Source organism: Cimex lectularius, unplaced genomic scaffold, assembly GCF_000648675.2.
Source record: "Cimex lectularius strain Harlan isolate CLEC.00 unplaced genomic scaffold, Clec_2.1 scaffold21, whole genome shotgun sequence".
In the NCBI taxonomy this organism is placed as follows: domain Eukaryota; kingdom Metazoa; phylum Arthropoda; class Insecta; order Hemiptera; family Cimicidae; genus Cimex; species Cimex lectularius.
Window position 1 is genome coordinate 2,495,995 of NW_019392671.1, and position 13,938 is coordinate 2,509,932.

The 13,938-nt window shown below is 36.8% G+C and overlaps 2 protein-coding genes across 2 annotated transcripts; one reads left to right on the forward strand and one right to left on the reverse strand.

Annotated features, from left to right (window-relative positions):
* Positions 1-858: 858 nt before the first annotated feature.
* On the reverse strand, positions 859-4,272 carry LOC106670835 (probable phosphatase phospho2). The gene is made up of 3 exons (XM_014401471.2): positions 3,973-4,272; positions 3,452-3,768; positions 859-1,276 (listed from the first exon to the last, which is right to left on the reverse strand). The coding sequence occupies exons 1-3, from the start codon at positions 4,107-4,109 to the stop codon at positions 1,023-1,025; spliced, it is 708 nt and encodes a 235-aa protein (XP_014256957.1). The 5' UTR covers positions 4,110-4,272; the 3' UTR covers positions 859-1,022.
* Positions 4,273-4,320: 48 nt separating this feature from the next.
* Positions 4,321-13,746, forward strand: LOC106670834. Its single transcript, XM_014401470.2, has 14 exons — positions 4,321-4,897; positions 7,616-7,734; positions 7,792-8,052; positions 8,107-8,237; positions 8,370-8,601; positions 8,673-8,772; positions 9,157-9,237; positions 9,296-9,466; positions 9,557-10,046; positions 11,965-12,090; positions 12,147-12,250; positions 12,311-12,537; positions 12,601-12,833; positions 12,892-13,746. Exons 1-14 carry the CDS (start codon positions 4,841-4,843, stop codon positions 12,966-12,968), a joined length of 2,409 nt encoding a protein of 802 aa, XP_014256956.1. The 5' UTR covers positions 4,321-4,840; the 3' UTR covers positions 12,969-13,746.
* Positions 13,747-13,938: the final 192 nt, after the last annotated feature.

A 13,938-nucleotide genomic window follows, 5' to 3' on the forward strand; every position in this document is an offset into this window, starting at 1 on the left:
CTTGTAAGTTGATGCAATTTATGCGATGAGGAGGAAGAAACAGCCATATCATCTTTGAAACAACTGCTCAATGTTGACATTACCTAGGATACAAAAAACAAAGGAAAGGAATTGTAGGAACATCAGTCCATGACCTAGTTCTTCTTAGGAGAAGGATTGACTCAATTGCACTAAACTAAGGAACTAGAAAGTACAATAAGCCAGAAATCTGCAGTGCTTGGTGAACAACCCCCCTCCCCATTTCCTAGTAATCATCATCATCATCAACTATTGTAATGATGGTACCTTTTATTCAAATGTGCCGAGTGGGACAGTAATAATAATAATTAAAAAAATATATTATTTAGCAAATCTTTGCTGCGCAGTGGAAATAATACAAATAAAATAAAATCCAAATTACAAAAAAAATATTACAGTCCTTTCTATAAAATAAACAAACCAAATTAAATTATTCAAAATAAAATAGAAAAATCTCAATTCAAATAATCATACAAAAGAAAAAATATTTTTGCCAACCTGTGAATTGTTTGATTTGATATAAGTAGACACGTCTGCTCTCATGTGCTACTTCTTGTTATAGCGAGAACAGCGCTAGTTTTTTAAACTATTTGTTGGGCCGGTGAACTATTTACATTTTCATATAGTAAAAACAAAAATAACAAAATTTTGTTGACCTAAACAAATTAAATTTAAACAAATACAAACTAATAATTTGTTTTATAAATTATTGTTTGTTTGAAAATAAAATAATATTTGATTTATCATTAATAATAAATTAACCTGAAAATGGAAACATAATAAATTGATTATTACATAAATTGATTAAAAATTTTCATGACACCTTAAACACAAAAAAGATCTACTTTAATATTTTTATTATTCATAACATAAAAAATATAATTAGCTTTCAGCCTTATGTACAAGTGGTGCTCTTTGGCGTATAAAAATGTGACTGATTAAGGGGGAGAGCAGATGAGGAAAATTGCTATTTACATCTTGACGAGGCAGTATCACAGGGCTTGTCACAGTGGGGCATACTCTTTGATCACATCCATTATCTCCCTTGTGTGCGACCATGGGCAGACAGTTGCCTTGATTTCATCACATTCGCTGAGCTTCCTTGCCAGTGGGAAGCCAACCCTGGGGAAGACGAAGTCGTCCTTCGTCAGTCTGAGTGACGGGCAGAAGTCATTTTTTCCATCCCCAATGTAAAACGTCCTCGAGTATTCTTTGCCATTCAGCCTGTTCCGCTCTTTAAAAGAGTCCAGGATGTATCCTAAATTGAAAAAAATAAAATACATAAAATAAAATAGAAAAATAAGTCTGGTAAATCATATGAAACATTAATTAAGTAGGATTTTATGTTTTTTCTTCTTCTACGAGAGTTTTGAAAGTAATAAGAGGTCAATGCGAGCGAGAGAGAGAGAGAGAAAGAGAGAGTGAGAGAAAGAGAGAGTGAGAGAGAGAGAGAGAAAGAGAGAGAGAGAAAGGGAGAAAGATTGAGCGATGTGTGTGATAACTCAAGGATGGTAGTTTGTTGGATGATGACTGGTGCGCAGGAGCAGTGTGAATGACCCTGAGAGTGCTCCTGAAACTACCACAACACGTATCTTCATCTGGGTAGAGACGAGAGCCACAATGCACAGGCAGAAACAGGCTCCAATAGCTTATTTGCATAAAAAGGAACAATTGAAGCTAAAGGTCTAACTTCAGATGAACAACAATATTTTATTGGGTTGTCCGGAAAATAATGCAGGATTTTAAGTTTTCATTAAAAAAAATCTATATAAAATATTCTGTTTACGTTTACAGGATTACTCATTTGTATGAATGTCNTATTTTGATTAAAGAACATTGCTTTAAAGTAACTAGTTTCTTTTTTTTTGTTTAATACCAAAATCCTGCATTATTTTCCGGACAACCCAATACATGTTTCTAGGGATGTCTACAACGACACGGCTTACATTTAATAAAAAATTTCCAAATTAATGTTGACTATGTTCAGTATATATGTCTTTAAGTCAGAGTATGCATCAGGAGCTGGTATGTATGGAAATAAACCAAAGACTAGAATGTTTAAAAACTTTGGGCAATATGCCACTTTCTATTTAACGTGTGTAGAGATTAGTGACCGTTAATCGATAGTTATTCAGATATCGTGAGATTCTCCCGACCACATCTCACGATATCTGAATAACTTTCTATTTAACACCAAGGAGATCAAAAGGCTACACAGTGCAGAGGGACAACTAGGAAGCCACTGGGGGAAGAAAAAAGAAAAATATATATATAAGCTTTTGGATCTGATAAAATACTTTAAGGTTAACGAAGAGTTGAAGATAATAATAATTGCACGACAGACCAATATTATTCGCTTTAAATGGCAAAAAGGAGGGAAAAACTCAAAAGGTGAGGTTGAGATAGGAAGTTGGTCTCCAAATGGATCGAGGTCACGATAGCTCAAGTGGTAGAGCAGCGGCGTATCAAGCCGAAGATCGTGGGTTGGAATCCCGCTCGTGCCATTGACTTTTTTATCTCAACTAAAAACCTTAACCAATTGTAATTATTCGCTTTGTTCATTCGTTAAATCAGTCAGTGAATTATTCACTAGTTCAATAAGCAAGTCAATCGATGACTCTTTCACTCTGTCAGTCAATGAGTCATTCACTAGGTCAACAAATCAGCTACTAACTCACTCAATCCGTTAAAGAGAAGTTCACTAGCTAAGTAAAACAGCCATTCACTAAATTGTTCTCTCCTTCAAAGAGTCATTTACTAATTATATAAATCATTAGTCATACGTTAATACACTCCATATGACAGGGTCGTTAATTAGTTCAGTAAATCACACAGTTCATTGGTAGTCATTTGGTCTTTTACCCAACAAATCGTTCAGTTACTGATTAATTCTGTCAAAACTGAATATGTATAAAGATAAAATCACATAAAAACTGGAGGACATTCAGTATTAAGAAACCAATGCAGGTATTGCCAGGCAGAAGAAGAAGCAGCAGAACATGTCCTCCATATTGGTACAAAGGCCTATGCAGGCTGAGATTCCTCCTCTTGGAGGAATGAAAAGACAAGGCTCTTACTTTGTCAGCTTTAACAAAGCTTTAGGATGGACAAAACCTTAAGAAGAGGTCTAAATAAAAATAGAGATTGCACAATAAACCAATTTTGATCGGGTACAGTAGATTACTTTTATCTTACAACATAGATTACAAACGTAAACAGAAAATTTAACTTATTTGCATGTGTGTCTCATCAAGTAACAGATATACTTTATCAACAAATTATCATCGGTCAAAAAGAGGTCAAAAGTATAAACTTAGTGAAAAGGGATGAGGAAGAACATAAACAGTTGATTAAAAAATTGACTTTTGGCCCATCAAAGTATAAAATTTTCAAAAATATTTTACAAAACAATTAACAAGTTGTTTCGACTCACCCTTGCACAAGTTGACAGTCGAGTGCCTGCACCAGTCTTGGTTCATGTACTCTTTAATGAGCAATACTCCACGTTCAAACTCAGCCGGGTTCGTGAAAACGTCTGCGATGCTGTTGAGCAGGTCATACTCTTCGAGCCAGGCTCGTATGAAGAAAGAGTTCGAGTCCGATATGATGATCGCATCGGCGTTGAGGTGTTTCAGCTCATGGAAGAACGTGAGGAAATCCGGCACAGGTGGTATAGAAGATATCGCCTTCCTGATGTGCGTCTCTGTGTAACCATCTTTTGCGACAAGGCGGAACACCTCTTGCATATACCTATTCATTAAATATTCATACATAAATTGAACTTCAGCTTGGATCGATTGATCCATTGAGAAACCTTAATATATTGGCCTAAAAGATGGATGATTGAGAAATCTCTCCACCCGGGTGTCAGTGGTGGAGAAAATTAAAAAGATTAATTGATAGATTGATGATTAATCTTTCTTTAATTTAATCATCTTTTGTATGTTTTCTTACCTCGTCCAACCATTTTTGCTGTGTAGGTTTTCAACTTCGCTTGGCACTCCGCCCCTGAGCAGGTCCCGGACAACTATGTCGCTGTTGTCGTCTATGATCGTATGATCGAAGTCCAACGTGACAAGGGCCGGATTCATGATTATGATGAAGAGTTGAAGATCATGAATATAACAAAACAAAATATGAAGTTATAACCATATAGGAACTTTCTAGATAAAGAGACAATGCGCGCAACTTTGATAATGATAACAAATTATATTAAAAGTATTTTGTTAATTTTTAATTTTCTTATTGATTGTTTTCTTCTAATTTTGTTTCTGTATTGATTTTTTTACCTTGTTAGCTATTTTGCTCGAACTTATTTCGCCATGTTTTTTCTTTTGTTTTGTGCTTATTAACGAGTTTTGATTTTTTTTAAATTTGAGTTTTGAATTTTCGAAATTGATTTTACTTATATTTAAACACGCAATTATAGTTTTTGTTTCGTGTTTTGTTTTTGGTTGTTGTTTTTTTCCCCCGGACGCAATGTCAAGCCATCGCGGCAACACTGTCACCAACCAGCCGCAGGCCGACGATAATTACATACGACGTCCGACTGGTTTGTTCCTGACCTTAGGTCCTGGACGACGAGGGCGAAAATAGAGAACATAAAAAGAGGTGGAAGACGCACAGAAAAAAAGAAAAAAAAATTAGAGACGGACGTAAAAAAAAACTAACACTACCCAAAGATTAAAAAAAAAAAAAAGAAATAAAAAAACAAACTAAGGGAAGAAAACGTCGATTTACCCCTTTCGCGTAATGAAAGGGGGCTTCGGTGTTCTCGACAGACGACATCCCGGCCACCTGACCCAAAGCGGACGGAGGAAATATGAATTTGAAGAAATACGGCAGGCAGAACTTACTACAGAAACTCTACAACAGACAGGTAGTTTACAAAAGACAGTTTTAATTTTAACAAACAGAAAACTTTAAAAAAAATTAAAATTAAAAAACCTGGAGATATGTTGTTCAAAGGGACTCCAGAGCAGGATGACACCCTGATTGACTTGACAAGCAGAGCGATTCAGCAGAATGGGGAATCTCTGCTCGCAGTCCACTTGTCGGATAATTTTTCCATTTTGACAACCGGTGATATTGCTAGATGTTTTACACCTTCAGAGCAAATTAATTTACTGTTTAAAAAAAGACCCCCTGTGGTCAGTTAATACTCGTTTGATCATTGTTTAATAGCCTGCAGTCTTTTGTACAAATCATCATGTCTATCATGTTTCCTACTACAAAAGGGAGCAATACTGAAGGGTGTAATGGTCTGTTTTGAAATTACATGCCTAATGGCTGGACCCCACATCACCGCACCAGGTCCACACTGTGTGGTGACCAACAGTCGGCTGACTTGCAGTGACTGTAACAAAGGACCCCACTTGTCCTTACCGTGTTGGACAACACACTCAGTAGTACAGTAGTTTCAAAGCTACATTGTTTGAAGCATTTCGTTGAGGAAAAAGTTAAGCAGTTTTAAAAATAGTGAATTAGGGATGATAGCACTTGCTTTAGAGGAAGAAGATGTTAATTGGCAAAGAAATCATCGCAGAAGAAGAATGTGGGTTCACGACGCATGGAAAAAAGTTGTGTTGAAGGGGAATTTTACTCGCTGCTTCCACATCTAAAGTGCGAAGAGACAAAGTTTTATGTAAAATTGTACTAAGATTATAAAAAGACACTAGAGAATAGGTAGATAAACAAAATATTAAAAAATAAGCTCTTTGCTGGAGCTTACATGATCCGTGTCCGTCAAAAATTAAACTAAACTAGTTGGGCCAGTGCGATGTGTAGGTGCCGAGTCGGAGCAGAGGTGAGGACTAGCTGACTCTCTTCCATTGCCCTAATCGCTCTGCATGAGATGCAAGAAGATGGCCGTCACACGGTGGGGTCTAGCCTTAAAACATTTTCAAACTAATAAAATATTTGTGGATCATCTGCGGCCTTTTGTAAATGTTTTGTCATGTCTGACATATATCGAATCTACTCGTTTAGGACTTAATAATGGTTTGTATTGAAATTGCCTTAAACATTTGCTGACTCGAACGATATTGCTGATCATCTGTGGTGTTTATTTGTGATGATACAAGGAAGCAGGGTTTGTGCTCCCCAGACAACGTTCTGGCTTATTGTACCTTTCTAGTTCCCTAGTTCAGTGCAGTCTATCAATCCTTCTGTAGAAGTATTGTCATTGACTTTTGTTGCTACAATTTGATTTCCTAGGTTCTTCCGTATGCTAGGTTATATCCCCATTGATCTGTTGCTTCACATTCGAAGATATGGGTGGCTGTTTCTTCCTCCTCATTACATAATCTACAGATGGGATCATTGTTATATACGCTTGTTATGTAGATGTTTTCTCAGATGCCAGTGACCGGTTAACAGTCCTATCACTACACTAATTCTCTCCAACTGCAGCAACGAGCTTGCCAGTCTGTGTTCATTCATAATACATTTTATATCAAACCTACTGCTGAAGGGTGTATAATGGTGACATTCTTTTTAGAAATTGAACATCTAAAAAGTTTGTCAACAGTTTGATGATGATCATACCAGTGATCCATTAATGCAGCTCTTTGTGTGTCACATACCCCATGAGAACAGCCATGGAGGTCAGGCCATTTTTTTCCTTTCAATAATTACTCATCCACTGTTGTAAAAAAAGTTTGAACGTCATTATTTCTGACATGTGTCAGTTTTACTGTGAAACCCGAACAGTCCGTATTATATTCTTTGTTCTGTCGTTTGCCATGTCTCATGAAACATATTACTCATTTCTCAATGTTCAACAATTGCCCAATAGTTTAATCATCGCCGATCTTCCTTCTGCATTTGCCATTTCCAATAAGTACCTTTGGAGGACATCATTATCAACATTAAAAAAATCTAAACTGAACACTGTTCAAAATGTCTGGCTGGTTTGGTACATGTGAGACTTATCAAACAATAGAAGTGATGATCAGCTATGATCAAACTTGTATCGTGAAGGCTCCTTGAGAGGTTTTCTCAATTAATTTTTTTAATAATTGGTTCTGGAAATTTAATGAAGTATTCGTTTACAGTTTAATCATTGTTGGTTTAGTTCTTCATTGGCCAATGCTGGTAGGATTCAATATGAGACCAACCTTGAAGATCTTTAAAGATTTTCACTGTTCTTCACTCTGTTTTACATCTTACAAGTATTCATCTAAAATAAAAGTTTATCACTGCTGATCATCACCTTCTGTCATAATTTTTTGTGTATCAATTATTCATATGACAATGTTTCTCCGTTAAGATATAAGGGCTGCTCATCATGATGAGCAATTAAAGATGAACGAATCAATCATCAATGATTTTCCTGGCTGTCATTTGTTAACTCTTGTGGGTGTTGTCTTAAAATGGTCTATTACGACTCCTGACAAGAAGTTTTTTTTTTCTTCAATTAATTAATCCTTCCAACATTGTTATCCTTATTTCATTTATAACATAAATGTAAAAAAAAATTATCCCTAAAGCTTAAGTTAAGCTTTGATGAGGAGGTTATATTGCGGTTTTCTTTTTTTAATATCTAGAAATCAATAAATTGTTATTTTTAAAGGTCATTAACAGATGTGTATTTCAGATATTTGGCCAGTTCATTCGTGGTGTGTCAGTTCACCATGAGCCGACGAAGCAGCTATTTTCAAAAGTGCCCGACCGTCTTGTATTCAGCCTGTGTGACACCATACCAAATGTCGGAAAGTAAGTACAGCGAGCACGTCAAGTCTTATCTTGATTCTGAATGACTAATCGTTTCAGCCATATACTCATGGGAGCGACGCGCTGCGGACAGATCCTCCTCACTTATACGTACAGCGTCGACACCTCTACAGATTTTGCTCCATCGTTCTTGTACAGGTACAGGCTCCACTTTTGGCTGTTCCGGCCGGGTCGGCCTTCGGCCAAGATAGCGGAGGTGCAGCTGTTCGATGGTGCTCAAGTCACGGAAATGCTCACGATCGGCCTTGTACAATGGCCCCACGACAACAGGAGACTTTTAGTGTTTGGAAGCTGCCAAGGGTAATTTTTATTCAAATTTAACATAATATTCTTTTCATATAAACATTTTTTAAGGCCGAACAGCGTTGACATCTGGGGAAGCGATGTGGAGTTTAAAAGTTCGACTTACATCACACTGACAACACTTCCTTCGCTGCAAGGCTGTGACAAATGCAAACTGGTAGCCTCCACATTCAGTGAAGACGGTACGAGATGTTCTCATCTTGGTTTACTTAATAAATGAATCAATGTTTGTTGTGCGATCAACCAGCTTTCATACGATCATCATCGTCAACATCGTAATAAATGAATCGTGTAAACTTTAATTCGTTTTGTAGAGATGGCGGCGAATTGGGATGCGGGTGTCGGCCTGACATGCTTTAACCACGGACTCACGATTCACACCCACTTCTCCGCCCCTCACGTCTACACGTTCGACCCGGAGACGTGCCTAGCATCAGATGGCAGGATTGTCTTCAACACCGGCTCATTCCTCCACGTACTTTCGATGAGCGTGGAAAATGGTCTTGAGACGCCAACGTATGATCACTCAACAGTTATTAAAAACAGGTAAAATAATATCATTAATGTCCATTAGCAAACATAAATTGACAACTCACCATTTTTTCCCCTTCCGTTAGGCTCACATTTTCATTTTTGAGAGATCGCAACTATTCCCTTTTCCTAAGTGAATACTGGGATTGCAACATGATTCAGTTCCTCATCAAAAAACTCCGCCAGGTATATTTATTATTTCTTAATGTGCTTATGATTCACTGCTTGTGAATGTGAAGGTGTCTTGCCCTATCAAGTGTAACATTCTAAATTGTAATTATGTCTGGTATTTCATTTGCTTGTTACGACTAAAAATTGCAGCTGTAAAAATCATAATAAATATTTACAAAAAAGTAATAATAATTTTTCTTTAAATTAAAATGAAATACAATAGTTTATCACTTTTATAACATTTTTATTTGCTGTTATTTAACCTTCCGTGGATGCCTCTAATATCAATTTCAGTTTAATATTTTTATTAAAGACTGTACTTAAAAATACAAAAGGGAAAATTTGAATTATTCAGTCAGACATATTTTACACCCTAAAAATTATACATTTATTTCTCAGGGCCTTCAGATCGATCAGAGTCAGTTGAATATTTACCTGCAATATGCCCTTCAGAGGCATCTCTTAAGACATAGTGCCATGGTACGTCGTATAATAAATATGAATGATATCTTAACTTAACTGTATATTTCATTTTTAGAAATGTAAATTTAGGAAGGATAAGGATTTGATGACTTGTGGACAGTTGGCTGTGATGTTATTAGATGCCAATAGGCCGAAGCATAAATGGTTTAGTTCCAATAATCGAGGAAGTCTACACTTGGGCGTGACGCATTCCAAACCTGTAAAACGTTCTTTCAACGCCGACAATGTAAGTACCCTTTAGTTATTATAGTTCATAATAGTTTGAATGTATATCCAAGAATTGGGAGATTTTATTCTGTATTTTGTTATTTGACAGGTGTATGATTTCATGGAGTCAGAGGAGATATGCTGTGAGCCCAAGTTCAAGCTGTACCGTAGGCGTTGCCTTGCCGACAAGATGTACGAGTTCAGGAGTGACGAGGAGCTGGTCCCGCTTGGTAAAGAGGGCAACGAAAACATCCGTCCCGCCGAAGTGCCGAGTTTGAAAGACAACGATTCAAAAATGGGAGTGAACGAAAAAGACTGTGTCGGAAGGCCGCAGTTCAAGACTGCCGAGCCCAGCATTGTCAAGGCGATAATCGCTGACTGGGACCTGGGCGCCGAGCCCGAGACAGAGGCTGAAAAGAGGGAGAAAGTCGTGACAGGCTTCCTAGCTGGGCTTGGCAAGGGTGGTGTTGAGAGGAAGAAGAAGTGGTCTCCGCTCAAGCCGCACAACAAGGAGCGGCCCGGCGACTGCCTACGTGTCGATTTCAAGTCCGCCCAGGCTAGGAATCGCAACCAGCAAAGGGCCAAAGTTGAGCTGACAGGTAATTATGTACTTTCATTTTTTCCCCTAAATCGTTTTACATGAGAAGTGGAGTTAAAACTAAAATTTAGGTTTTAATTAAGGTTTACAGACTAAAAATAAGTTAGTTACACTTACGTTATTTTGTTATTAGAATGTTATTAAAATATAATTCAAGTCCTTTGTACTTTTCTGATGGCTCGGCTGAATTTCTTTTGAACCAATGACGCTATTTAAAAAAAAAAGTGTTTAATATTTTTTAGTTGTTTTAAATTTTTCCTTTTTTTGTAAAAAGATTTACAGGGTACCTTAGGCCCAGTTCAACTTAAACATTTCAAATAGGACCCTATACTTTCTGTCATATTTTAAAGGTTTTTTTTTATGCTGAAAACAATGGTGCAATCGGATTTTAAATTAGTCAGAAAATGACGACGATATGGTAAAAAGTTTGAAAAAAATACATTTTGTTTGTTTTGTTGTTAATTCCAATATTTGCTTCTTCACTAAAGTAAACATTAATTGCCTTTATTGTTTACGTTCTGTCATTGTTTGTAAAACTTGCATTTTGAGGGCAAATTTTAATTCCTGGAAGTAAATAAATTTTACAATAATACCTGTTCATTACATTCTGCATTCCAAAGAGCACATTTTTCCGATCAACAGCAAGTTGGCATTTATGACTATGACTGCCTTGTTGATAGTGGTGGTATGGCAGCGCGTAATGCAGTCGAGTTGTACTCCCAAAAATTTTCTGATCGCCCCAGAGTAAACCACAAAACATTCATGTTGCTCGCAAAATGAGGAGATACGGATCAGTTGCTGTTCCACCACCAAGAAACCAGCAGAGTAATTTCAACAAGGAGTTGAATATTTTACTGTATGTTCACGAAAATCCGAATTCGGTTTCGAAAACGTTGAAAGGGTTTTTTTTTCTTTTTTCAAAAAATAAAATTAGAAGTGTACTACGGACTTAGAATTTTAACCCATGTCACACTCATCTCATCCAGGGACTTCGAGACTCCGATTACGATGGGCATCTAACATTCCTTGTACAATGTTGATTTGGGAGGCTGAAGAAAACATTATTCCATACATCCTACGGAATGACAAATCCAAGTTCACTTCTACGGCATACTCTAACCATTGGAATTTTCGAACATGGGCAGAGGAAAATCCGATAATTTTGTACTCTTGTCATCATCAGGCGATTCACAGTATCAACATTCGGTGTGGACTTCTCGGAAATAAATTAATTGGGCCTTATTTGTATGAAAATAATTTAAATTGTGTTCAGTACCTCCGCAACAATGACAGTAGGACCTCATGGCCCCAACTGTTGCCCTCCTTGGTCACCCGATCTAACTCTGCTTGACTATTTTATGTTGGCTACATTTAAAAGACTGTCTACACCAATTGTAACATAATCTCATATGAAGAAGTGCAGCAAAGGATACAAATTGGTTGTCAATCCATCTCCCCTTACTCTATCACTCTGAGCACTGGTAAAGAATGGTTAAAAAGAGCAAAACTATCTTTACACAAGGCAGGCAGTTAGAATATAAAATGTGATTAATAAATAGCAAACTAAATGACTGTTTTTTTGTTTTTTCACTATCAATAAAACAGTCATACATGTCAACTCGCTTAAAATCCAATTGCACCATTATTTTCAGCGAAAAAAATTCCTTTAAAATGGTGTGTCAGAATGTACAGGGTCGTACTAGAAATTTTTAAGTTGAACTGGGCCCTGTATATTTTTTCCAAAAATGAAAAGAAAAGAAAAAAAGGTAAAAATTTGGAACCAGACAAAAGAAAATATTAAAGACATATTTTTGTTTTTTGTATAGTGTCATTGGTTCAAGAGAAATAAAGTCGGGCCATTTAAAAAGGACACTATATAGTAGGTGTATTTTCTATAGAAAAAATTGCAAATATTTCAGATGAGATGCGCAAGGAAATCAAATCTGGCTTAGGCCATCAGCCCGTGACCGGATGTTCCGTCAGATTTGCAAGGAGCTACATCGAAATAGATCAAGAAATCACATCGACAATCACAGAAATCGAAGGTTTGTATTTGTTCTTTAATTACCTTAATAAATTAATTCAAATTTTAAAAAATCAGACGATGACATCGGTCCGGGTTTCCATTGTGCACTGCCAATATCAGCACATGGATCAAGCTACAGCCAGATGGAAATGATATCCAACCTGAAAGCCGAGAAACTTGTAAGTGTTCGGATAAATTTGATATTTGCCATGTTGGATTTAAATACAAATTTGTTTTAGACGTGCCCTTTGGCCGTAGTGCGCCAGAGCAGCCTTGACATCGAGCAGTTCTGTTTTAAAGCCGCTGAGGCGATATGCGAAATGGAAGGCTATAAGTTTTGGTTCTGCAGCGACTACGACACAGAAATCGTCAAGGTGTGTCAAGTCACCGGTGAAGTCCTTGGCGTACTGTTTATAAGGCTCAATGCCGAATACTGGGACAAGTTATGGGACGATGGGTTGAAAAGGTAAACCTTTTACATCCAGAATGTCTTTACTGTATTAACTTTTTAAATTTTGTTTATTGTCAGGAATAGAGCGGATTTGCGTAACTTCTACGAAACAGCATGTCTCTACATATGGAACCCGTCGACTGGCGGCGTCTACCTCGAGGGCTACAAGACGCTGCGCATGGTTCCAATGGTTGCTGTGCGCCCTTGGTGTCCGGCCGGAAAGGAGGCGAGTATACTTAGGCAGAGCATTAGCTTCATACCGTCACTCAGGCCGAGATTCTTCATACACACCGTCAAAGAAGGGATGCCAAGTGAGTATCTAAACATATAATACACCTTCAAATTTTCAACTTGCTGCATTTGTTTCAGTTCTGCCAATGAACCTCATCCTCGATCACGAGAACCTGATTGGGTTCCGTCGGATGCCTATGGACTCAAACCATTGACTGCCCCCTTGGCCAGGTCGATACGATTGCTCACCAGACGGACAAACAGTGTCCGTTCAACTTTGTTTTCTCTCTTTGTAAAGTCTTAAAGTTTTATCCCCATCCCTTCCAATAAAGCAATCCTTTTAAAAATATTTAAACCTCAGAAAAGGAAAAAAAAACCACTCCTCCCATATTGTGTGTGTTCTTTGTGTGAGAATTTTTTAAATAAGACGTTTATCTCTTTTTTTTTAAATATTTTTAATCATTATGACCATTGAATTTTAACGAACGTTTTTTGTATTACCATAAAAAATTTAAAAAAATACGGGGAGCAAGCCTCGCATGAAAAATCGACTGTACGGCCTACCCCATTTCCCATGTCAAACACCCATCCATGTAATCACCCCTCCCCACACAGTCCTCCCCCCTTTGTAAAAATTGTGATATGCGATTGAAAAGTCTTTTCTTTTCTCAATTTTTTTTAAATTATTGAATTAATTAATCGAAGTGAATTCTGTTTCTGTGATAAATTAGTTTTGTATATTATATATTATTATTTTTTTCTCTCTCTATCTCTTGTGTCTTGAAATGTCCCAATGTACTACCCACTCCTTGTTAGATTTTTTTGTGATGTGTGCTTATTTATCATGAGTTTCTTTATATAAATATTATATAATTTTTATTTTGTAGAAAACAAAATTTTTGTTTTCCCTTGGTGGAAAAAAAAAGAAAGGATTGTTGAATTTTTTTCCCCTGTAATAACGATGACTGTAATTATATAACGATAATAAATAAACAAATCAACGGTGGTTTTTTTATTATTATTATTTTCTAAAATAATGATCCTGGACCTTGATTTTGGGCGATTATGTCCAGCATTAATGAAAATTAATTATAACAGATTTTTTATAAGAATAAATTGCTTGGCCCCCCTCCGAAGTTTACTGGATGAATGTTAGTCGATTTAAGTTGGCAACACTGCTCGGCC

Excerpts from the sequence above, each read along its gene's own strand:
- LOC106670834 (XM_014401470.2), top strand. The coding sequence starts at position 4,841 with ATGAATTTGAAGAAATACGGCAGGCAGAACTTACTACAGAAACTCTAC. Across the intron at positions 8,773-9,156 it reads TCATCAAAAAACTCCGCCAG|GGCCTTCAGATCGATCAGAG; the intron begins GTATATTTATTA and ends TTTATTTCTCAG. Across the intron at positions 9,467-9,556 it reads GTTCTTTCAACGCCGACAAT|GTGTATGATTTCATGGAGTC; the intron begins GTAAGTACCCTT and ends GTTATTTGACAG.
- LOC106670835 (XM_014401471.2), bottom strand. The coding sequence starts at position 4,109 with ATGAATCCGGCCCTTGTCACGTTGGACTTCGATCATACGATCATAGAC. Across the intron at positions 3,769-3,972 it reads AGCAAAAATGGTTGGACGAG|GTATATGCAAGAGGTGTTCC; the intron begins GTAAGAAAACAT and ends TTTAATGAATAG. Across the intron at positions 1,277-3,451 it reads GACTGTCAACTTGTGCAAGG|GATACATCCTGGACTCTTTT; the intron begins GTGAGTCGAAAC and ends TTTTCAATTTAG.